The 22,834-nt window shown below is 49.9% G+C and overlaps 8 protein-coding genes across 8 annotated transcripts in view; 4 read left to right on the plus strand and 4 right to left on the minus strand.

Annotated features, from left to right (window-relative positions):
- The window catches only part of Pmar_PMAR026559 (hypothetical protein), a gene marked incomplete at its 5' end in the record, with an annotated part of 1,464 nt that extends 1,298 nt beyond the window's left edge, over positions 1-166 (minus strand). Inside the window, one exon of the mRNA XM_002773263.1 lies at positions 13-166. Coding sequence (XP_002773309.1) covers positions 13-166 — 154 coding nt within the window. The remainder of the gene's footprint in view (positions 1-12) is intronic.
- Positions 167-433: 267 nt separating this feature from the next.
- Pmar_PMAR026560 (hypothetical protein) lies at positions 434-2,603 on the plus strand (the record flags this gene model as incomplete). The annotated part of the gene is made up of 10 exons (XM_002773264.1): positions 434-509; positions 549-643; positions 691-753; positions 801-899; positions 943-1,026; positions 1,076-1,123; positions 1,186-1,281; positions 1,330-1,460; positions 1,808-2,035; positions 2,084-2,603. 10 exons carry the CDS (start codon positions 434-436, stop codon positions 2,601-2,603), a joined length of 1,440 nt encoding a protein of 479 aa, XP_002773310.1.
- Positions 2,604-5,177: 2,574 nt separating this feature from the next.
- Positions 5,178-6,606, plus strand: Pmar_PMAR026561 (hypothetical protein; the record flags this gene model as incomplete). Its single annotated transcript, XM_002773265.1, has 9 exons — positions 5,178-5,260; positions 5,312-5,457; positions 5,604-5,715; positions 5,763-5,859; positions 5,902-6,000; positions 6,045-6,112; positions 6,158-6,302; positions 6,347-6,417; positions 6,477-6,606. 9 exons carry the CDS (start codon positions 5,178-5,180, stop codon positions 6,604-6,606), a joined length of 951 nt encoding a protein of 316 aa, XP_002773311.1.
- A 4,826-nt stretch (positions 6,607-11,432) lies between these two features.
- On the minus strand, positions 11,433-12,278 carry Pmar_PMAR026562 (50S ribosomal protein L7/L12, putative; the record flags this gene model as incomplete). The annotated part of the gene is made up of 6 exons (XM_002773266.1): positions 11,433-11,519; positions 11,562-11,624; positions 11,670-11,833; positions 11,884-12,057; positions 12,102-12,171; positions 12,222-12,278. The coding sequence occupies 6 exons, from the start codon at positions 12,276-12,278 to the stop codon at positions 11,433-11,435; spliced, it is 615 nt and encodes a 204-aa protein (XP_002773312.1).
- Positions 12,279-18,043: 5,765 nt separating this feature from the next.
- Positions 18,044-18,789, minus strand: Pmar_PMAR026563 (nascent polypeptide associated complex alpha chain with an NAC domain, putative). The gene is made up of 2 exons (XM_002773267.1): positions 18,518-18,789; positions 18,044-18,464 (listed from the first exon to the last, which is right to left on the minus strand). The coding sequence occupies exons 1-2, from the start codon at positions 18,761-18,763 to the stop codon at positions 18,114-18,116; spliced, it is 597 nt and encodes a 198-aa protein (XP_002773313.1). The 5' UTR covers positions 18,764-18,789; the 3' UTR covers positions 18,044-18,113.
- Positions 18,790-19,060: 271 nt separating this feature from the next.
- Positions 19,061-20,056, plus strand: Pmar_PMAR026564 (E2F-associated phosphoprotein, putative; the record flags this gene model as incomplete). The annotated part of the gene is made up of 5 exons (XM_002773268.1): positions 19,061-19,135; positions 19,266-19,432; positions 19,625-19,774; positions 19,818-19,914; positions 19,958-20,056. 5 exons carry the CDS (start codon positions 19,061-19,063, stop codon positions 20,054-20,056), a joined length of 588 nt encoding a protein of 195 aa, XP_002773314.1.
- Positions 20,057-20,159: 103 nt separating this feature from the next.
- Pmar_PMAR026565 (proteasome subunit, beta type, 7, putative) lies at positions 20,160-21,405 on the plus strand (the record flags this gene model as incomplete). The annotated part of the gene is made up of 9 exons (XM_002773269.1): positions 20,160-20,228; positions 20,275-20,338; positions 20,391-20,522; positions 20,572-20,660; positions 20,707-20,781; positions 20,825-20,880; positions 20,929-21,000; positions 21,046-21,210; positions 21,258-21,405. The coding sequence occupies 9 exons, from the start codon at positions 20,160-20,162 to the stop codon at positions 21,403-21,405; spliced, it is 870 nt and encodes a 289-aa protein (XP_002773315.1).
- A 1,049-nt stretch (positions 21,406-22,454) lies between these two features.
- Pmar_PMAR026566 (anti-silencing protein, putative) overlaps positions 22,455-22,834 on the minus strand; it is a gene marked incomplete at both ends in the record, with an annotated part of 854 nt that continues 474 nt past the window's right edge. Inside the window, 3 exons of the mRNA XM_002773270.1 lie at positions 22,455-22,538; positions 22,584-22,690; positions 22,742-22,804. Of these exons, the coding sequence (XP_002773316.1) occupies positions 22,455-22,538; positions 22,584-22,690; positions 22,742-22,804 (254 nt within the window). The remainder of the gene's footprint in view (positions 22,539-22,583; positions 22,691-22,741; positions 22,805-22,834) is intronic.

Genomic DNA, 22,834 nt, shown 5'->3' on the forward strand with positions numbered 1-22,834 from the left:
AACTCGACCTACCTAACAATGGATGCTGCCCCCCAAGCAGCGTGTTTTTCTTCCTGGCCTCCTTTTCGAGATCAGCCTTGGCTTGTGATGCCGAGGTCGGCAGAGTTTCCATGGGGACTGCCTCAGCGGCATTCACTTTGTTGGCCCTTCGACGTAAGAACCCCATATTGATGAATTAGAGACGATGGAAATATTCTGACAGCAACTGTACGTCTCGAGCAAGAGGAATTCCAGACTACCCGAGGGAGCAAGATGCTCACCTACTTGAAATCTTAGCGGAGCGATGCTACTCTCATGAAGAGCGCATTTTTACACGGATGGCGGCGGCGGCACTGTAAGTCTACGTAGTATTATTAATTTGCATCCCTGCATCTGTATTCCCCTCCCCCTGTGGCCCTTATTGACGATTGACTAAAAGATCGTGACTGAAAGTATGAGAAGAGCATCATATCATGGCGATGGAGGCCCGGACCCCTACATCCCCCAAGATCGCCAACAGCCACAGCATGGTAAACTATCGGCTCCCTCATCACCACTCCCCCTCTCAGCTTATGGTTGCCCACCTCCTTGTGCCGGCGGCCTTGGGGAGCCTAAACCCTTCTTGCCTGATACAAGGTCTATGGACTCAGCCACCTTGGAGCAGGTAGTCGTACCATACGACGACCGTTTCACTCATGCTCGACCCTCTAGGTTGTTAACCAACTTGTTGTAAATAGGCAGAAGCAAATGCAGAATGATGGAGCCAGTGGACATGTACGTCGCCGCCTTGGCCCCTTCTCTTGCTAGTATGTTCTTGTCAGCTTCCCCCACTTGGACTGCCGAGTTTGCCCTCCAATGGGAACTCCATTGCTGCACCCTACAGTGGTCATTCTGGTGGAACCGAGGCCCAACATCAAGCCGTGAGTTCATCTTACTAATAGCTATGGCTAGAGGCTCCCGCAGGTGCAGCATATCTACTCTCATTTGATTAATTACTTCAATTCGACACAAGCAGCTGCAGGAAAACTGTCAATGCCGTTCTCGGCGGTAAGTGCAAAGTCAGCCCATCCCCTCTATCGGGTGCCCTGTTATTCAGAGTGGCGGTGCCTATCCATTGGTACCACACCTTCCAAACTTCTCGCAGGTAGTACAGCATAGTAGTAGTCTCCCTGCAGTATCCGTCGTTCCGTATCATTGCTACCTCAGATTGGCTTACCTCAACAGCCCAGTGCGCCAGTTGTATCAGTGACTGTTGAGGGTGTTAACTTCAGCTACCAGCTAACAGAAGATGATCTACGGAAAGTATAAGTGCACCCTGATGGGCATCTCGAGCCAGTCTCCTCGGCTCAGGTTTTCTCTCGCTACGGTGAAGTTCGTGAGGTCACCGTTAACCCGGACGGAGGATCTGCGATTATTCGCTTCTCGACTATGCCCGAGGCGGAACACGCTGTCAGAGACTACACGGCAAGATGCTCAATGGGGTTCGAGGAAGCCTAAGTGTTCAGTGGTAGCTTTCCATACCCTATCACCTGGCTCGAGAGTCATCTGTCAGGCACAATACCATGGGCGGCGAATCGTCGCCTATCATGTTGGACTTACCCCCACCAGCGTGGTTGCATCCACCCCCGGCTCTTCATGGGGATAACAGAACATTCGTCCCTCCCCCGCCACCGCAAATCCCCACCAATATTCCTTCTGCTCCTCCTCCTCCCCCTCCGCCGCCACCACCACCACCACCACCGCCTGCCTCACCCGGGACCTCTAGGAACTATAACTACTCGCCCTCTATCGTGCCTTATCATGATGCTGGTATGGATGTTGGTGGTAGAATCAGGAAGTACACGTGTCGGTTCGAGATTGGTATTGAGAATGATAGAGAGTTCCACGTGGCCAGGCGACTGATTGGACAGAAAGGCGCTAATATGAAGAGGATAGTCAAACTTTCTGACGCCAAGCTCCGTCTACGCGGTAGAGGTTCGGGCTTCCTTGAGGGCACTGCTAAGCAGGAGTCCAATGAGCCGCTGCATATGTGTATCTCTTGTAAGGATCCAGAAGGGTGAGCAGACCATCCAGTTCATACGAGTTCCGACATGTCCTGGTGTAGGTACAGAATCGCGGTGTCGGAGATGCGTATGTTGTTGGAGCATGTGTATGATGAATATCGTCATTTCTGTAAGGAGAGGAACATTCCTTATCCCGAGGACCTCGAGGTCCTCGTCAAAGAACTCCCTCTGGTCTCGAGCCCTAGAGCCCCTCCTGATGCATCGCCGGTTTCGGGAATAGGGGCGCATGAGAGGAGACGTTATGGGCGCCAGCAGAGTGGCTACTCATCTTATGAAGGGGGTGGACATGGTGAGCTATGGAGTGGTGGTGAGTTCCATCCTATATTTGGGCCAAGCTACGGAGGAGACGCTGATCATTTTGAGATGCCACCTGGCATGCCATCTGTTGAGGAGATTGAGCGTCTTATCGAGGAGAGGAACAACGCTAGGAGGGTGTGCAACTTCAAGGAGGCTGATAGAATTAGAGACCTACTTAGGGCTAATGGGATTGGACTCATGGATGAACCTGGTGGTCGTGGCAAAGGGTCTGAGGTCACCACTTGGAGGTTCTGGCGTCAATAGTAATACCATTATAGTTCTCATCATGTTACATCGATATGCAAGGCTACCTCCTACGACTCTTTTTCATCGACACTTGAATGTCCCTTTTGCATTAGTTAACGTCCACCATCACTGCTGCTATTGTTGAAGTCGTGGTAGCCCAACCGCCTCGGCGTGAGCTTAGGCACTTTGAACTGCAAGCAATTTCAACAACTAACATCGCTATAGAGAAGCAGCCCCTTCAATTTGGTTTTCTGCACCATCGAGCGTCGCTCCTCTAGTCAATGTGTCCAACCCAATAACTTTCCCGCGTAGATGTACATGGCAGTGCTCAAATCCTCTGCCTCAATTACTGTGACCTGCTTGGTAGACTGCTTGTCATGATGCATCAACAACGTGTTACTTCTAGGTCTGTTATCCATACTTTTGCAATATTGATATCAATTTCCTATGCTTGGGGGCATAGTAATACGAATACCCAATTCTATTGCTTGCAGTATCATGTCTGTTCTTGCACGCAAGTGGTGACGGAATAGGCGTAGGCTTGGGATGAGGTTCGGGTTTCGTAGCCGTCACTGATGGTTATCAAACATTATCGCTTTTATTGTCACTACTATTATCACCACCACTACTGCATATAACTTGAAAACATTCCAGACCGCCCCTCTCGAATTTTGTCTGATACTCTTCTGGTCGTCTACTTAGTCTTTATGGTCGTCATTAGATTCAACTAATTAGAATTACAGGCTCTACCGGGCACTAGAAGCAAGAGCAGCCCTCGGTAATACTATACCTTCATGTCTTGGCTCCCTACAAGGGTTTACTACTCCCTAGCGCATCCCCTTGGAGTGGCTGTATGCATATTACGCCTAAAGAGCCCCAGCGGTATAAGATGGTGGACGTGGTGGTTACTTGAGTTCAAGTCACTTCCTATGTGATGATGACTGGCCAGCAGTGCCACCGAATATCTCTGTTTGTTTATATGCTCTTACTTTTCAGCATAAGCCTTATTGCGTTCAGAGTGAGGGGATATCGATCAAATGCAGCGCCAACTCGCCTGGCAATTCCGAGGCCCATCGCAGTGCTTCTCGCTTGATGGTTTGCTCGATACCGCGGGCAAGTGTGAACTAACAACTACATCGAGCATTTCTCGGATCAGCAGTTCCTTGCAATAGTTTAGCTTCACCGGTAGACAATTTAGGTTGGGTTGGAAATTTCCCACTAGGTCCTTCGTGAACTGAGGGTTGGTACCAGACGAGATCGAGGTCTGTAGCTGACCAGCGCGACCATGGAGTCGTACACTTGAATGTGACAACTTCAAGTGAGGTACCCTAGAGGAAATTGGCATTGTATGTAGATGGTGAGAGTCGCATGCTGGTCCTACTATGGGACACTCTTAACAAGTCGTAGCTCATCTTTATGTCGCAAACGGCGAGAGCCCGGCCGCAGTCCAGGGTGTGAGCAGCGACGTGGCTGGTTCGGCTACTCACCTCTGAAGTGGCCAGGTTGTTTTTGGAGGGGACGATGATACTGTATGATCTCTCAAGAAGGATGCAGTCTATCTCTCGTTGTTATAGCAATGACGCGTCGGTCCAATATGCCCGTTTGAAGGGAAGTGCTCCACGACGCAAAACTGGAAGTAGCGAGGGGTAGGGTATGCAGACAACCTCCTATGGGAGCGAGGAGGTGTCGGTTCCTCATCCGTGTACTCCACGAAATGTGCTCGCTTGCGATGGTGACACGGTACAAGATGCAGCGACTGATTAGCAAGCTGTCCAGGGTCAAGTGGGAACTAGTGATGATAGGTGACTCTGCATGCACTGCTTTATTGTCTCCAATCTCCTTGCTGTTCATGCCATAATCAGACAAACCCGCAAACGGCAACTGATGGATATAATATGCTCGGCTGAGTTCCAAATGTACGGCGTAGGCTAGACACTCTGTTAGCATGTAGTCATTACTGGCTCCTCTTTTATCATGTGGTATGCGTTTAAGTTCTCTACATGTATTTGTGTAACACCATGGTGTTTCAAGCATCTCGGCCATCCCTCCTGCGTTGTTTGTGTGATCGACAAGTTCAATTTAGGATTGTTTTATCATTCCACTCAGAGAGGCCATGCACCTCTCCCAGAGTAGATACCGAGTACGTGATCTGCCGTGGAAGGTCCCTCCTTCTGAAGAGGAAGTATCTCCATCAGCAGTGCCACCATCAGCAGGCTCCGGTGTCCCTGCCGAGTCGCTATGGCCACCTGACTGGCCCGAACGCCACGCCTTCCCATCGGCCCCACCTGGCAGTCTACAGAGGACTGTTGTTTCCAGCAGTAGGATGAAGGGCTGTATTGTCACTCAGGAGCTGCGAGAGGTGAACATTCGGCAATTGTTCGAGGCATGCTACTCCGACAGATATGCTCTTGCCCGCCGCCTATCAAAGCGACTAGACTATGCTCTATAGCAGAGCTCTCACCGGAGTCCTCTGAGCCTAGCAGCTACCAGGAACCCATCCCGTTACTGCTAACCCGTCCCGCTGATCCAGCTGAACTATCGACCTCAAGTTCGTCCACCTCCAACGGTGACACACGTGGCACTCGGCCAGCCATGTTGCCCTTCAAGCGGAGGATCATTGATGAGAGGGTAGGGATCTCCAAGGACGCCCCCCGCAGACTGCAGTGGTTTCTGAAGTACGTATACTGTCTCTGCTCGTATTCTGTTCAACGTGTTCACCTTGACAGTTTGCCCAATGGATTCAGCAATAACCTGGCGTTCCAGAGCGCTGGACAGGCACTTGATGAGCCCATCGTGCCCTTGAAGCGGCCATCAAGGAAGGGGCGTAAGAGGCCTCATGTCGACTATCCTGCCACTCATGCAAACACAGAAGGTAACTGCACACGACTGCTCAGCTGCTCGAGAGGTTGCTCCTAGGTATACCTCTGATACCGAGCGCAAAGGTCTCCGTAGGGCCGGGGGCTATAGGTGGTCATGTTCACTGCATTTTACTGCTCATAGTCTACTACTCCAATTCAGTGCCGACCACTAATGGGTACAGAGTACTCGACAGACTCCCTCCTCTCGACCTAAGTGGCCAATGCGTGTTGCTTCTTGGTATGGTCTATGCCAATGAGAAACGGCGGGAATGGTAACGATCAGCATGATGTTGTCTGTCGTTGGAGTGTGCTCCTTCAGTGAAGGCCAAGGCATGCGCGATACTAAGAGAATTGTAGCGTTGGAAAAGGAATTCGATTGCCGTGTCTTCACGGTGGATAAGACTCATCCAGAGCGGGTGAGCAGAACGCCTTCTCTTTCGTCCATGTTGGCTCCTTAGGTCGGCTATGTCACCGACAATGTCCTGCGACACATTCAGAGCAACTTCAATGACCCCAGACGGATGCTCAGCTCCTTCCAACAGGCATGGGGGAAAGAGGTGAATTCCTCTCAGTGAATTGTCATCTCGGAATGTCCTCTTAGGGTCGTCAGCAGTTTCGCTTAGTCGCTCTGGACTACTTCAGGAGTCCAGCCGGATGGTCCGAAACGAAGTAGTATTATATACTTATCCTCATTATAGGTCATAACCTCTGTAGTTGGAGCAAAGCGTTCTTTGACCATACCCTACCAGCCCTCTGTACAGAAGGATGGATGCCCGACGACGGCCGCTTGATACTGCCTAACACTACTTGCACCATGGATGGTATCCGAGCTTCTGAGGACCTGCAAGCCTGCTTCAATGTACATCCACCTTCCCATCCGATCGACCATGTTGTTGTCCTCAGGTAGCGGTACTCCAGGACCCTGATGATAACCCGCTCTGGGCCGCTACAAGAACGCTGGAGGCCCACGGGACGTAAGTCCCCTTCCTGCTTATTGCGCTCGCGAGGATGGTCATCTGCACGTCGCCTTCAGACTCTATAGTATGAGCGGTCACTATACTAACGATACCGAGCGGAGGCACTTGGACGAGCTAGCGCCCTTCATCCAGCTCACTCCCATACCTGGTATGTCTGGGTCGAAGATGAAGAGGAATGGTGATTGACGCTCACCTGCGGGCCCGTGTACGATTCCCTCCGTAATCGCTGGCCTTCTCTTGTCAATACATCGCGCATCTCTTGTATCGAGTCACAAGTTTGTATTAAGTCCATAGTACATTATTACAACAGTTTCTCGCCCATCTTACTTCGATTGGGATGTTGAGTCACAATCAATTGCGATAAGAGTCAGTCGTAGTTGGGAGCTCAGTGGTGAATCCGTTCCACCAGGCGGGGTCTCCCTTTCGCTCCTAACTCCACTGATCAGTCAGGCGTGGTGCCAGCTAGTATAATTATTGTTGAGTATCCGTGACGGATATGGCTAGATTGGAGCCCAGCGAACTCTATGTGGCGCCGACCCACAAAGAGAAAGATATTGAAAGACGTTGGTCGCTGAGGAAGTCCGGAATTCTCTGTGATTGGAATGCGAGAGTGAGATGAGGCCACAGTGGCTACCAGGCGTCTCCGAGGAGATGAGGCTACCAGGCCACAGTGTTTTGGCGGTGTCAATCGATGAGCATAAAACAATAATAGTTGCTGAGATGAATGGTTCAGAAGGGACGCGTTACTCGACGCACGGCATCCTCGATGTGACAGAGAAGACTTATCGATTGTGTTGTTTGTTTTTGTCATGTATACGATTGATTATGATGCTGTTCTGGACAGTTTCATTCCGCGTTAGGGCGTCGTTCGTTCCGCTATCTCGGGCTGACTAATATGGCAAACACTCCGCTTATATGAAACGTCACTTATATCAACACATTGTTTCTCAATGGAATCTCCTGTAGGAACGAACTTCCCCACTTGCATCTTCGCTCCCTCCTCTGAAGGCTCCTCTAAGAGGAGTCCTCTTTCATCAAGTCGCTCAGTGTTGATCCATCACCCCTGACTATGGAATTTTCGCCCGCTACTGGGTTTTCTCTTACGTCCGAACATCTAGTTGTTCCTTCGCCTCTCCTGCGGTCAGCGTCTTGGTCGGTGAGAGAAGGAAGTTGCCACACCACACGCAGTAGTCTGATACCCAACGAGTTCCCGGCCTCTCAGGGCCTCCCTGAGTCGCGGGGTCGGCTTATGACACTTCCAACACTCACACGCCTCGATGCCGCTTAGCTCATTGCTTTGGGGGGACGATGATACATCCATCAGTGGGGAATAAACTATTTGAAAATACGCAGTCTGGTCCCCGATGTTCTGCTTCCAAGCAGAGCATAGTTGATCTCAATTGATCGAGCTGTTGTTCATAGGGATCCCTGTGTGTTTATGCGGTAATTTGAAATTCGCTCTATCATGTCGGGACAGATATGTGAGCATCATTCAAGATCTTTACGTGTCCTGTGTGCTGATTAGTCTGCTATGGCTATAAGTGTATCGTTATTGTCCTACATGTGGTACTTCCCCTTGTAGGCATAATAGGAGCCCGGTGAGACATCTATGAAGCTGTCAGAGGTTAGGGGTCCATCTAAAAACGCAGCGCCGTAAACTAGTGAGAGCTTTCTCATTCTATCTCACCGCCGCAGTCGCGCTACACGCGGGGTTCACTAACTCATAAATTGTTATCCTAAATAGGATAATGAACATGATTGCCATGTTGTGTCTTATTGCCGCCGTGAAACGCTCACACCACAATTTGCGTTAGTTGCCTATAAACAATTATTATATGAGCCCACGTTACATGGGCCACGTATATCCAGGATGAAACAACACTCAGTGGTCCTACACTAGCAAGATCACTGCGAACCAAACAGTTATGGATATCTACATATTCAAAAGGGCTTTCTTCAATTCGAGAGCACGACTATAGACTACGGAACGCTTCTAAAGCTTTGTCAATCGATTAAAGTTGTTATAATGTTGATATTACTCAAAGTTGCCTACCGAACTCTCAAAATATGAAGGCGTTGAAAATATCACTTTGCATAACGATTTGGTTCACACTGTAGAGGCAACCCATGCACACTACGTAGTCTACACAGATTAGAGTGAAAATTTCTCCGGCCCATCTGCTCGAGCACTTCATAACTCGAAGAAACCCTATTCGATTGACAAGGGGTTCAGCAAGCTTCGAAGGAGTCCAATAGAATACTACGCCAGGCTCACGATCCCCCGTGTCACCACCAGCTGGCGGGCGTGTCTCATACTGCCCACGCCGGAGCCTACTGATCACTATTAGTGTCATTCGTATAGGTCCGCTGCATAACGTTGACACCAAGGTCAGGAGCTGGTCCTTGCAGCCACCTCTACGACGGAGCGTCTCAAGAACGCTCCCATGCATATCGAGGCAGCGGCATTGATACTGCAGTGGATGAATAGCCACCGCCGCTGTCAGTAGGACCATCTGGCCTATGATTCCATGCTTGCTGGTGGCTATAACTCTTGCCAAGTATTATAGTCATAGCTGTTGGCCATCACTGAGTCCCACTCATGGGAGTCGCTCTGTTTGTCTGATCAACAACTACAGTGGTTAGCAACTCGATGAGAGCGAGAGGCACCCAGTTCCTGGCAAACTCGACGCGGAAGGTTTTGCAAGGAAAGCAAGGAAATGGTACGAACTCTGCAATGACAGCGCCCTTAGGGACAAATATACATCCGTGATCGAGCTGCTGATGTTAATTCTCGGTTGATGAAAGCAAGCAGTAGACCAGACAACGATGATCTCTGTGAAGGACTGAGGGGCGTGAGGGACCTCTCCGGAGACTCATCGCTAGATACCACCATGTCGCCGGCAGGAGCCTCCTCGTTTATAGATGAAGTGGGTAAATTCTGAAAGATAAGCCATAGCTAAAAACTTCATACGAGCCTCCTACTTCCTCAGCCATGGGCTCGCGGTCTCCTCGAGGCCGCTTCGAACCTCGAGGGTGACATGCCCTGCCAGCACGGCCCGATGAGCTGCTATTGCTGCTACTGGTAGTAGCCTTCGCGGCAACCGTAGATGATGCCCGTAATTTCTCCTGCAGAGCTCGCATTCTTTCACTCATACGGACAGCAGGATCCTTCGGCCTTCCATGTTTCGGGTGAGGCTTTGATGGAAGCGGTCGGGGTTCCGGCAGCGGCTCCAACTCCCGCTCCGTCGCCCTGACCTCAGTCGTTGACCGGTCAACCGATAAGCATAAAGGACGACCAGGTGGCAACGGCGGACCTGGGCCACTGTGCAGCGGTGTGCTGGCTTCAGCAAAATGTTGTTTGCGGCGTGACGCCATTGGCAACCGTCTCGGTATGCACGGCTCTTCTGGTGCAGTTAGATCTACTAACTGAGGTGTTGGTCGAGGAGGAGATCGTGGGGTGATCGGCAATGCCTTAGGGAGTAGATCGCCGTGATTGCCAGCGTACCATGCATAAGCAGGACTTGCTGGGGGCCCAGTGGTAGACCGGGAGGATGCGGATGTAGAACCACCTCGTGCCAGAGGAGGCAGTGGTCGCCATGTTGCCTGGACAACTCTGCCGGCCTTGGGAACAGCTGCTCCTCCCAGACCACCACGTAATGCTAATGGCTTCGGTGATGCCATTCTACCTCCTCGGCCTCGTGGAACCGCTCCAAAGGAAGGTCGGCCGGTAAGTCCACCTCGGAGGGTTCGGGTAGAGCCTCGACCCGCAGTAGAGGAGTATCCGCCTCTCCTTGGAGGACCGGCATTCATTCAACCAAGCCTAGGCGGCAATAAGCAAGTCCACAATAATAATACTGCTCAACAGCCGCTATGTTGAATAAACCAAAGCCGCGACTTCAAAATAGAAACTTCTGTGTGGCAGAGTTGTCCTCAATCCACGAATGCCCCCAGCGATCCCTTCCATGACCTGCATGTGCCCCATAGGAAACTGTGCTATGGGGGACAACCAGCGGTGGGAGCAATACCGCTCTCCTCGGAACGTACCAAGTATACCGAATATATCGTCGCTGCCCTCCGCTCTGCAAGCCGAGTCTGGGTTGGCAGGTCACTCATAGAACATCCGAAACACCTAAAGGCCGAGGACCTCCTAACTCGGCAGTGGTTATATTCTTCTCGCAAAGAATTCCATACAGGACATAGTGTAGGAGCGGGCGTCATTCGAAAGCCTCTCTAAATTTTCCTTTGAGGAGTGAAGTGCGGCTTGTGAGGTAGGAATAAGCTGCAGAGCTTCTCATCAAAGAGCTCGCCTCCTCACCGTTTCTCAGCCGCTACGACTTTGGGGAGTTAGTGGACTGTCCATCTCTAACCATCTGGTTCATACTTATCGAATTTTCGTGAATCACATTTACCAGAAAGCAACCGACGACATGCATGATCATCCTCAGATGAGCTGGAGCCGCTGGAGGAAGGACGCCTCCCTTAAAGGACGCCTCGAGCCGGGAGTACCGGCGTGACGCCGGCGACGTCCCCCGGAAAGCACACAGTTCCGGTGGAAGCCGGTAACATGGGGCTCTACGTCATTTATGATTCGAAGTTCGTCCAGCTGACGAGCCACGCCGAGTGCCCAGAACGCTCAGGCCAGATTCGCTATCGGTATGCTGAGTAAGACATGAACTATGAAGGGATAATCGGTGATATCTCAGTACAGTCCAAAGTTCGAGGCACAGTCGAGCTCGTAGACCTGGGAGGCTGACAAGGAACAACGTGATGAGTAGTATGAGGCCCAGATAATACCCGAGACCATCGCTGTTGGCTGCAATAGCCGTATTCAACACCAATTGTTGCTCCAAGGCCTGGCAATACGTAGGGAGGCGGAGGGCACTACCCTGCTGGATTTAAGGAGTACATCATACCATACTTCCAAGAAAACATTCCCACGAGACCCCGCGTAAAGTCCACAGAAAATGTTGAGATATCTCGAAACGTTCGACACATGGCTGACCGACAGCATGCTAGACGATAACCACATCAGCACCCGCCGACTTGAACTTTTCCATAACCTTCTGAGCCTCACCCTTATCGAGGCCTTTCTTTAGTATCTACCCGAAGGAAAGTTGAAGGGATCGTCCCACGGCGCTGACCTTAGGGAGATCTTCCACCATGTCCTTGGATTCTTTCAAGCCAAGACCAAGCAGGGCTCGAACCTACCATACGAACCCAGCACCCACACTATGGACAAGAATACGCACCTCTTTCACCACAGTGACTTTCTTGCCGTCTTCATAGCCCGTGAGCTTTAATGCCACAAGGCTACCTGTTTGGGTTGCTGCTGCTGGTGTTGATGTTGCTCCTGCATCATCAACCATTGGTTTGGGAGCTCCTTCCTCAGGCTTGGAACGCTCTTCCGAAGGAGCTGAGTGATACCACAATTTCACGCCATACGCCCGTGGGGGCCAGTATTACCCGACTCGACACTCGGCTGTTGCTGGTGTGGTACAGCTCCCGACTGAGGCAGCATACCACCCATACCATATGGTCGATACATACAGGGCCGGGTGGAAGCATCCAAGCCCGAGAACATGTGCATGGGATGTGGGAAGGGCTGTCGGCCAGGTATCGCGCTGGTTGTTATGAAATCTACTATTAATCATGAGGCACTCATCGACCCTTCCCGGGACTACTTTCAGACTTCAGTGTGGCTTCGAGGACATCTGCCAGATCCCTCGCGTCCCGCAGGTCCAAGGTCATAATCTGATACTTCACCAGTGACCGTACATCAGTTCTCATCACAATCGGCTCACTTCGTCCACTATCTCCAGCAAGTGATTCCGCTTCTCAGCTTCGGTAAGCTCGAACATCGAGCTGAAGGCACTACCCACCTCCCGCAGGTCTGCTGAACCCGTGGACACATGTCGGGTCGCAGAGGCTCGCAAGGACAGGCGGCGGCTGGCTGACGCCAAGCCAGTTAGACGACTCCTTGCAAGTAACATATAGACGATGGCGGCCCTGAAGTTCCTGGCAGGTTCGGAGAACCAGGTTTCACCAACTCGCCAAGCTTGGTGATTTCGGGTCCTAATGAACTCTCGCCAACACGCTCAATCATGGGATACGATCGCTTCTGGACCATATTTCACCTCTTTGGCGTCGATACCTAACGAAATTCACCGAGATGTGGCGGAAACTGGTTGAGGTAATCCGCAATTTTGTTCGCCCAAATGATCTATCTCGTTCTGTGCGCACGGTTACAGCAACTTGGTATTGGTGTAACATGTCAGTGGCCCATATATTGCTATAAAACTTGGTAAACTTATCGGTATTCGCCAAGTACGTGTCGTAAAACGCCGATATATTGGTATAATCATTTGTTTATGAAGATTAGACCATCTTTGGCGATATCCGCCTTTTAACGATCACGGTTGGTATGTTCTCGACTCGGAGTCGAATATCGCCAGGTGATTTGTTCAAATCTGGTATTGTGACAGGCTTTCGCCACAACTTCTTCATGATCCCTGTCCGGCGAAAGCCGTATCAGGGCCGCATACTGCCAAGCTGGCTTTAGCCGCACATGATGTTCGGTTAAATCCAGCTTGGCAGTATGAAGGGTGAATTCACTTACATCACTGAAGTGTGCCGCACACTTCAGTGACTCTGATTATGATTATCATGTGACATGGTTCATGTCTTGTGGTTGGGCGATAGAGCGGTCGAGTACAGGAAAGCTCGCGCGGGGAACCCAGGATCTACTCCCATGAGTTGTTAGCACACTTCGTTCACTTTACGACTCAACACTAATAGTTATGGATTTCTTTCACAGAGATAGTATCGTCTCCTTATCCCGTCATTCGATATTGTTATTGCACATTGTACCGCACGCTACACTATCTGAACGCAAGTCGTATCAAGTATATGGAGAGCTCAAACATAGAAAAAACTTTTCACATTATCTTCACTTTGCTATCGTAGGCTTCTCGTGATACCTGATAACACTGATCGAGATGCTCCACAGAGCATGCTGAACTTACCGGTTTACTTACCAAAAAAGTACTCGAGCGAATACGGATAAAACCGCGATGAGTCGGGCACCATCTAAGAGATCAGTCTTCGACCGAATACGACTGCTAGCTAACATACGGACACTATCTATTAGATTAGCCGTGGCGCAAATACGAATCACAGCTCACATAATGGACGCAATCCACTGGATTAGCGCGACGAACCTCAAGCACTCTTCGTAGTACTGACAGTGCTTGAGGTACTTGAGGTGGTGATATTCCGCGTGATTGTCAGTATTACTGACAATCATGCGGAAGATCAGTGATCTTACCGGCTTTGCCCTCATGGTGATCTTGGATCACCATGAGGGCAAAGCCGTTGGCAAAGGTATTCACTCGACCTGGCCGAATTAATTCTTGCTAAGTTTGCCGAGACGGCCAAACTCAACGAGGAGGTTGAACAACGTCATATGACCTCTATGAATCGGTCAGTGATCTCCGATCGTCGTATCTACATAGAGATCCTTCTTTTCGATGGAATGCTCCGACCAAAGCTCGAGTTCCATAAATCATCTACATCGATGGTAAGGCAATGAGTGTGTTATGCACAGCGGCGGTGATCGATAACCGCAAGCAAGTTAGATTCCCAGTTATTGTAGGTGAGCGCTGCGCGTAACGACTGGGTGAGTTTCCAACTTTCCCTGAAATCCTAGAATGAACCGTACGACGAACACGTTCCTTAATCTTCAAAATTTTCTTAATGGGGATCCGTTGACCCGAGAATCGGGTCCCGATTCGGAACTCCCGAACGATCAACGACTTCCTTCGAGCTTTTGCGGCAAGAGTCTTGCCACTACGAGTCAATACCATCGTGACTGTTTAGCACAATGCCTAACGCGTATACAATACCGTATCTAATCCCTGACTAACATACCGTTCAGAAGAAACTTAGCCACTAGCGAATGATACACCTCAAATCACAGTAAATCACTCATCACTAATCGTTGGACCTAGGCTCAGGTCTAACGTAGGCAAAGGAATTAAGTTAATAATTTCGACTATTTCAATTGGCTCACTTACAGACGCCTAATGATTAGATCCTAATCCTAGTGTTCACGCACCCCAAGGAACACCCATGCACAAATCTGTGACGCGAAACATGGAGGCTAGCCGCTAGCACAATAGACAGCATAGACCAAACAGCAAATATCGTAGCAAAAGTACAGTAAATACCGTATTACAAGACACAAATGAACCATAACAGTCAACAGATCTCCGTGCACTGCGCCGAACCGTACAGTGCTCAACAGTTTACCAGTGGCTCTGATCATCACCATCATCATGATGGCCCATCATTGATGGCAATGGTTGTGCTCGCTGCCAGTGAGTCACTGGAGCGGTAGTGGTCGTGAACATCATCATTGTGATGACACGCCAGTAGTGGCGTTCACGGGACTGGTGGATCGGAGCTTGATGCGCATCGGCTCGTTGTGCTTATTCACTGAGGAATCCTCAGTTGATGAATAAAGAATCCTCCAGCCGTCCAGCCTGGACGACGTCTCCTTCTGCAAAGCCTCCCCCGCCAGACTGGCACGTATACGTCTGGCACGCGGAGTTACCTTACGGTGGCCTCTACCACGCGACGTAGACGCATTCGGGTTCATGTGGGAGTGCTGGACACCACCGATTTGGTGGCACCAAAACATGAGTCGATAGCCAGGGCGCGCGCTGGTCGACCCATATTTCGCAATCCTATAATCACCTACTTGGCAATTCTTGTGCAGAAGACCAACTTGGCGGGAGCTGTCTATGTGCAGTTATTGCCAATACTGAAGTTGGCGGAATGAGAACAACACGCAGATTACTGCACATCTGTTGAGTTTTGCAGAATCCACCAAATCTTAGTCCAAATCAGTTGTAGAGTAACGTATTTCATCACATTGCTGTAATCTGTTCCAACACTGGTATCACCTATAATTCCTGTCATTAGGCCTGCGAATCTGTTTGGCGTCATTTTGGCGAATTCTGAGTTGGCGAAATCTGATACAGCCGGCAGGTTGCGCATGAAAAAAGCGCTCGCCCAAAAGGCACGATCGGTTTGTGGAGTGGAGGAGGGAGCGTAGACGGAGATCGGAAAATATTTAGAAGTGTATCCCAGAATATCTACCAACTTAAAGTCCATCGAAACGATGCCTAGGATAGAAGTTATGATGAAACTTGCGAAGGTCGCATTCGAATTGGCCATTTAGTCGGTGACTTTACGCTTTCGATGAGGAGATGTGCTACAGGCATACAGTATTGCTTCAACTGGGCGCAACAACCATACCAATAAAAGTGCTGTACAAACAGCACTCATGCTCGACCGTTTACTACGGTGTGGAGCAGTCAGATATGTCACGACGCGTATGGGGCTTGCTGGTTAACAGAAGATCCGCATATTTATCTTACCACCCTTGGCTCGAGAGCAGCGTCAATTACTGTGTTTGGATAACCATCCTATCGGAAAATTTCTCCGCCATAGTTTGCCAATGGCCCGTGGGAAGAGCTCATAACGATGGAATCATCACCAAGGGTTTAGATGGTCTTCCTTTCGCTGCTTTTCAGTGAGGGAGCCTGAGCAAGCTGCAGGCGACAAAATATAGTTTTCTCCGTGTGTGGTATGAGATCGGTTCTAGCTCGTCGAAACGAATGAGCGATTTTCCTTATCTCGCAACGTTTTGGGCCTTTCACCCGCCAGATGACATGCTTCTCGCTGAGAACATTTGAGGCGAAGTTTACAGGTCAGATGATGAGGATGAGAACTTCCCTACCCAGAAATGCGACCACGAAGAGGGACCGCCCTTCTCGGGTAGTCAGGACCCGAGTTGAACCCCCTGTATAAGCTTGATCAGGCTTGCCAGCTCCTCGCCTCTTAAGACTACTACATTCTCATTGTTACGAATCTGGCAGTCTGCGATTCAGTTAATCATTCCCTCATGGGCGCCCGACTTTCCTACCTAATTAACCGAGCTAGATACAAAGTCCGGCGGGCAACTCGTCGAACGAAAAGACGACTCAAGGCTTGGGAAGAAGTCACTTTCAATACTTTCCAGGCTTTTGCCTATCTACCGTACGAGTCTGACGACAAGAGCATCGTCCACAAGGTTAAGGGCCACACGCTGTACTATGAGACAAAACTTGATCGTACATGCCGGCCATTTGACGTTACTATCGACTTCAATACGACAATCGATTCGTCCTCCTTTCCAGGGGTGGACGCACGTGAGTCATCATCTCTGAACTGGCTAGAATATGATATCATTGTGTCAGGCTTCGTGATTAAGAAATTCGACTTTAACGACAGCTCGTGGATAGCTATACGGGTGAGCTCCGCTCTAGTTGAGCGAATACAGGATTGGTGGTCCTCATCAGCCGCGTAATAAGACACTCAAACCGAAAGTCCGTCGCGCAATAGTGTTCGATATAATGAGGCGAGCCTACACAGGTGAATGGGATGAGGACTATGATATCATCGAACGAGGCTTCCTAAAGAGAAAAGTAGTCCACCCTCGTAAATTGATTCTATTCCTCAAGTATGGTCTGACAGATGCAGAGTGAGGAGTACGTTGGAATGGAAGGGCCTAAGCACATCCTAGTTATCCAAGCCGCACGATCACGAGACCTATGGGTGTGCCACAGACTATTAGACCCAATAGAGCCTATTCCACACGCCGCTCCGATGCTCACTTCTCGCTCACTGTCCATGACGCCTGAGAGTCAGCAGTCCTCAATCAACACTATGAAGCCTCGCAGACATACGTTCGCTGTGAGTCCTATCAGGAGCTTCACGCTTCGACACTTGCCATCTTGTCGTAGAGTGCTCTATCGATTTCAATGAGTAGAACACATACTCTTAAAGCGAGAGAGATAGAGCCGCTCCCCTGGAAGCCTATGTTGCCGTAAGCCTTTCTCACGATGAAGTAAATACTCCACTTGCTAGGGCGATAGTGAAGCTCTACGATGAGATCATACGAAGATGCGATCGTTCGGCCTCGAGGAAGAAGAGACATAATTCTATCATCAAGAAAGTGAGCGGAGCGTGCTGTGGGCTAGTACTTCCAGTCTGACATTCTCTTAGACGCCTTTTCCTGGAGCCACGTCCGAGCTTGAACTGGCCGAAGAGCGAACGCTACGAGCTGATAGGGAAAGGAAGGCGAATGAACGCAGTAGAATAAAACACGCAAGTAAAAATGTGGAAAACTCCTCGATGGGCCAAGTGGAGTGATCTCTGTCAGACACAGCAGGAGAACGACCGCGGATCAAGAAGACTCCCACAACTGACTGGGTTCTGGCGGCTGCCAAGCTTTATGGTAGGCGACGATGAGGTTGACCCATTCTAAGGCATTCCTCAGCTGATCGAAGGGCGGCAATGAAAACGGCGGTTACGATGTGAGCTCGTCGGCCTACACGTCGAGGAAGTCTCCGACCCGCCCTCCGAAAGTATCATCCTTCGCATGAAGAGGCTTGAAGAACATACTTGGATGTTGATACTCGCAGTGTTGCGTTAAGTAGTAACTTCATAATGCTCTCTCCTACAAGCCAACACGAGTGATAGACCTAGATGACGACACTAAACTCAAAAGCGTGGGGAATATCCTGGCTGCGGTAGAAACAATGTAACTGCCGCTGTTGCCAATCAGGTAGTGTTGTTGAGCACACCGTTTAAGGAGAGAGCTGCATGATAGCCTCGACGATGTCGTTGTTAGCAGCCTTGAGGGCCTTAACAGCCTTGCCCCTTGAGCAGTTCACTTGGCTCATGACGAGCTCAATGTCCTTGGCCTCAACACCGGTCTCATCGACCTCACCCTCGTCCTCCTCGGGCTCGGCAGCAGCAGTGGTCTCAGTGGCCTCAGTGGACTCGACGTTAGAGACCTCAGGAGTAGAGGTGAACTGCGAAGCGGCAGCGGCCTGAGAGGCGGCGGACATGTCCTCAATTCGGGCCTCGCCGAACACAACGTAAGTGTCGGCGTGGGGGGCCTTCATGACATCAGGCTCGGAGATGACGAAGAGCATCTGAAGAGATAGGATGTAGATCTACAAGACAAACATTTTGAAGCTGGAATTACGTTCTTGCCCTTCCTGCAGGTAACCCTGACGACATCGGGGACAGCCTTCATGCCGAGCTTCTGCATGGCCCTACGTGCCTTCTTCTCGGCACGATTGAGCTTGGCATGCATCTCGGGCATGGCACCACCCTCAGGGACCTCACCGTTGGTGGCCTCCAAGGTGGGCATCTCGTCATCGGTATCAGTGTCGGATTCGACGACACCCTCCTCTACCTCTTTAACAGGGATCTCTTCAACACGGGACATGCTACTACGGACTGGCAACTACTGCTACAACATAAAAGCATCGAACATGGCCCATTGTACATCCTCAATTACTCTTCCCCGGGAAGAATGAGCCCCACAAACTTCCCCCTCAGCCTGTGCTCGTCTTAAACGGTATCGAAGCGGACCATAAGCCCTTACTAGTGACATCCGTTACCAGGGAAGCAGTGAAAGGGCTCTATTCCCGTGAGCTTTAGAATTTTTCAGCGCGCGCCATCGCGATCGATTCTGTCGATGGCCGCGGATTCTCCCCCAGCGCGGTTTGAGTAGGGAGTGTCAATGAAGGACTCCAGCGATTGGGAGCCAACAGACTTCTCCAGTTCGAACTCGGGCTTCTTAGTCGCTAAAGTCCAGGTAAGAATGGGCTCGTGGGTGAGTTGGCTGAGGACTATCCTAGACGAATCGTGTGTTAATTATTGAGAAATTAGTCGTACTGAATTGTAGAAACCAATATAGTGAAGGATAGGTATAATGGGCTTTTTAGAGACTGGGAGCAGCCAATGAGGATGCACACAACTTGGCGAAGAAGGAGGAATCGAGTCCCACCAGGAAACGATCAAATGATCTGATAGAAAAACAGGAAAAGAAGTTCGCGGAGGATCCTCTCAAAGATGACTTGTACGATCCAGACATGGACGATAAGGATGAAGAGTAATGCGGCTTTTCGATCTTTCTTGTGATCTAACTCTCGTTTGGGCTTCCGGAACTGCTGAAATACGACTCTACCAATCGGGTATTTGATAAGCCGATCGTATACTTGATTTTTACTTGTGAAATCTGATTAAAATTTTGATTTCTAGATTCGTGCAACAACTTCGAAGTCTCGCCACCGTCTTAGCTCAGGTTCGTAAACCAATTCATTCACGTTGAGGGTACGGAGGATGGCGAACAGCAAGGCGGTAGTAGACGGCGGAAAGTGAAGCATTCGGACGCTGTTCTATCCTGTCCACAATGCTTTACGCAAATATGCTATGTCTGCCAGGAACATACTCGGTACTACAATTTCCCATCATCTCGAGTCACTGTAACGGCTCAGGTATAGTAATCAATATCGGGCAGTAGAGGTTCGGAATTGTCGAGTTGATGAGGATAAGGTTACGTCGTATAAGGACGGACCGGACACTTACAATCCTGTAGTACTACTCTCACTTCTCCTTCTCTATTTCCTTGTGGCAGGTCTATTGTAGTAACTGCGGACTTCAAGTAGCAATGCGAGATCGCTCGGATGGGGTTTACCATATTTTTGACTGTATTAAAGACGACCCGCGAGAGTAGCTACGTTTCTAAATATCTCCTATTTTGAGTCTAGTGTCTTCACTTGATTGATCGGCGCCCTTGGTAGCTTTGTAGGGTTTTTTGTGTCGAATTTCAATAGACAATGGACTCAGCTTCATCACAGTACATCTCCGCTGTCTCTGAGAACCGCGGCGGGTTCAGCTTTGACAATGTAAACGTAGTGGAGCCCCAGTATCGGTAGTAATCATTTCCTTTAGGTCAAGCGCAACAAGCAAATGGTCGCCAACGGTGTGATCCGTCCCTTCACTACTATGAAGACTGGTAGGCTCATCATCTCTATTCAGCACACACGACAGTGGTCCCATGATGGCAGGTACCACCATCTGTGGTGTTGTCTGTGCCTCTTGTGTTGTTCTTGGGGCTGATACCAGAGCCACTACTGGCCCTATCGTGGCTGATAAGAACTGCAATAAGCTGCATTACATGGCTGAGAACATCTATTGCGGTATTGTTCACTCCATGTTGCTAGGTCAAGCATGTCAATTTCTTTTCAGCTGGTGCCGGTACTGCTGCTGACCTAGAGCATACTACGAAGAAGATCAGAAGTCAGATGGAGCTTCACAGGCTAGCCACTGAGGCCCAGGTACAATCGCTGCTTCATATCGCTACTTATGATCTCTGGTGTTCAGCCTCGTGTCGGGACTTGTGTGAAACGGTTGTCTGACTACCTCTTCCAATACCAGGGATATGTCGGCTGCGCGTTGGTGAGCCTTCTTGTCAATCGTTCGATGGAAGTTCTCCCTGCAGGTTCTTGGTGGTGTTGATGTGAAGGGGCCTCAACTCTATCAGATTTACCCTCATGGGTGATATCTCAGTTACCGAATTCTCCACAACAACCTTGTATCGATCAGGTCCACCGATTCCCTCCCTTTTGCTGCAATGGGCAGCGGTAGTCTCGCGGCTATGTCCGTCCTGGAGACAGGGTATTATGGGTTCATTGTTAGTATCTTACACGTGGCCTTATGCAGATACAAGGACAATATGACTGCTGATGAGGGTGTTGAACTTGTGAAGAAGGCGATTACGGCTGGTGTCATGAACGATCTTGGATCTGGTGGGAACGTCGACTGCGTCATCATCACCAAAGACAACAGCCCGAAACACATCAGGCCAGCAGCTCGACCGACACCAAGGTATTGCTAGTGTTCGCTTTTTGAATCGTAGGTCTCTTCCTATTCAGGACGTTCCGGAACCCTGCTGGATATAAATTCCCTATTGGTACTACCCCAGTGGTGACTAGCGTGACGAAAACAATCTTGAAAGACGGCGAATTCGTGGCGATCGATGCCGATGGGGACCAGGAAATGGTAGTGGTGTCAACTACCTGATCTGGTGTTTATCATTGTATGCAGGTACAAGCTTAGATAAATGAGGCTGAACCACGATCCGCTAGGTATTGTCTCTCGGTTTCAACTTGTAGTATTGTTGAGTCGTCATCGGTGGGATATGATTTTAGATCGCTCATCATTCATGGTAGAATTTCTCCAAGTAGGGTCCCACGGTCGCTCTAGAGTCGATTCCGCCTCCGTGTAGCTCGTCGTTCAAGGGTAGCATCCGTCCTCCATACTGTTGCGTTCCTGAAGTATCCCTTTGAATATCCCGTGATCCACGACGACCTATGCACCACGACTAGCTTTAGGAGGTTGAAGGTTGATGGCCTCACAAGGGGTTGTGGTAAGAGGAAAGCTGGAGATCGTCGATCCTAGATCTGCAAGCTGATTTCTGACGCTACCAATTTTACGTGTTCTATTTCGTTTTGCATTGAGATGAGTCGAGTCACTTGTCTCGGGACTGTGAGACTTTGGATATCGATGTAGTGTATTAGTTCATGTATGGCACACGGTTCTCGAGACCGACTACAGCATGGCATAGAGGGAGGCGAACCTCGCGTGAGGGAAGGTATCTCCGCTTTCGGAGAAGCCCATAGGCAACTTACGATCCGACCACAAAAATTAAGTTATTGACCACGAGGAGGGTCGACCTAATCTGCCAGGAGGTTCATCTAATATGATTGGGCACGATTATGATCAATCAGCGAAAACAGGAGCGTTGCCGTATTAGTCATAGTAGCAGTGATCTCGTACTCTCCCCTGCTTTCTCGCACTAGCTTGTCTGCCGGGGTGATGCTCCTATGTAGACTGAGAGAATAGAAGAAAGCATGACACAGGATGCGGTTTAGATGCTCGATCAGGTACAGATATGTACTCTATTGTCTTTTCCTGTGTAGATGCGCAAGGCTGGGTGTGTGGGTCCAATAACCATCCTATGCCGACCGCTACAATCATTCTGTCTCACATAGAAATACTCAACATTCACAACTCGGGAGATGCAGAAATAATTAGATGGACGAGCAGCACTAAACACTTGTATCGCTCATTCAACCTCCGGCAACATCTACGTCCATCGCGATCGACTCGGATGGAGCGACAGGGTCTATCTTCGACTGCCCAACAGGATCAACCTATTGAGCGACTTAATAACCAGCTCGGAGCTTCTATGCAATTACTTTCATGTCCTGGGCCGCTTCGGTTTCCTCTGATGTCTCCATCTGCTCAAGGTTATCAACGGGTGCCTCATCAGGCTCATTGCACTCCACTTCATCGTTGTCTGGTTCTGTCAATAATATACAATATTTAGCTCAAAACGGGAGTCCATCATTATCACCATCCTCATCGTCAGTCACTTCAACCTCCACACCCTTATCGAGAGGTACAGCAGTGTCAAAGGCTATCCCCTCCTCAACAGCGTCACCACCAT

This window comes from Perkinsus marinus (assembly GCF_000006405.1).
Source record: "Perkinsus marinus ATCC 50983 genomic scaffold scf_1104296959216, whole genome shotgun sequence".
In the NCBI taxonomy this organism is placed as follows: domain Eukaryota; phylum Perkinsozoa; order Perkinsida; family Perkinsidae; genus Perkinsus; species Perkinsus marinus.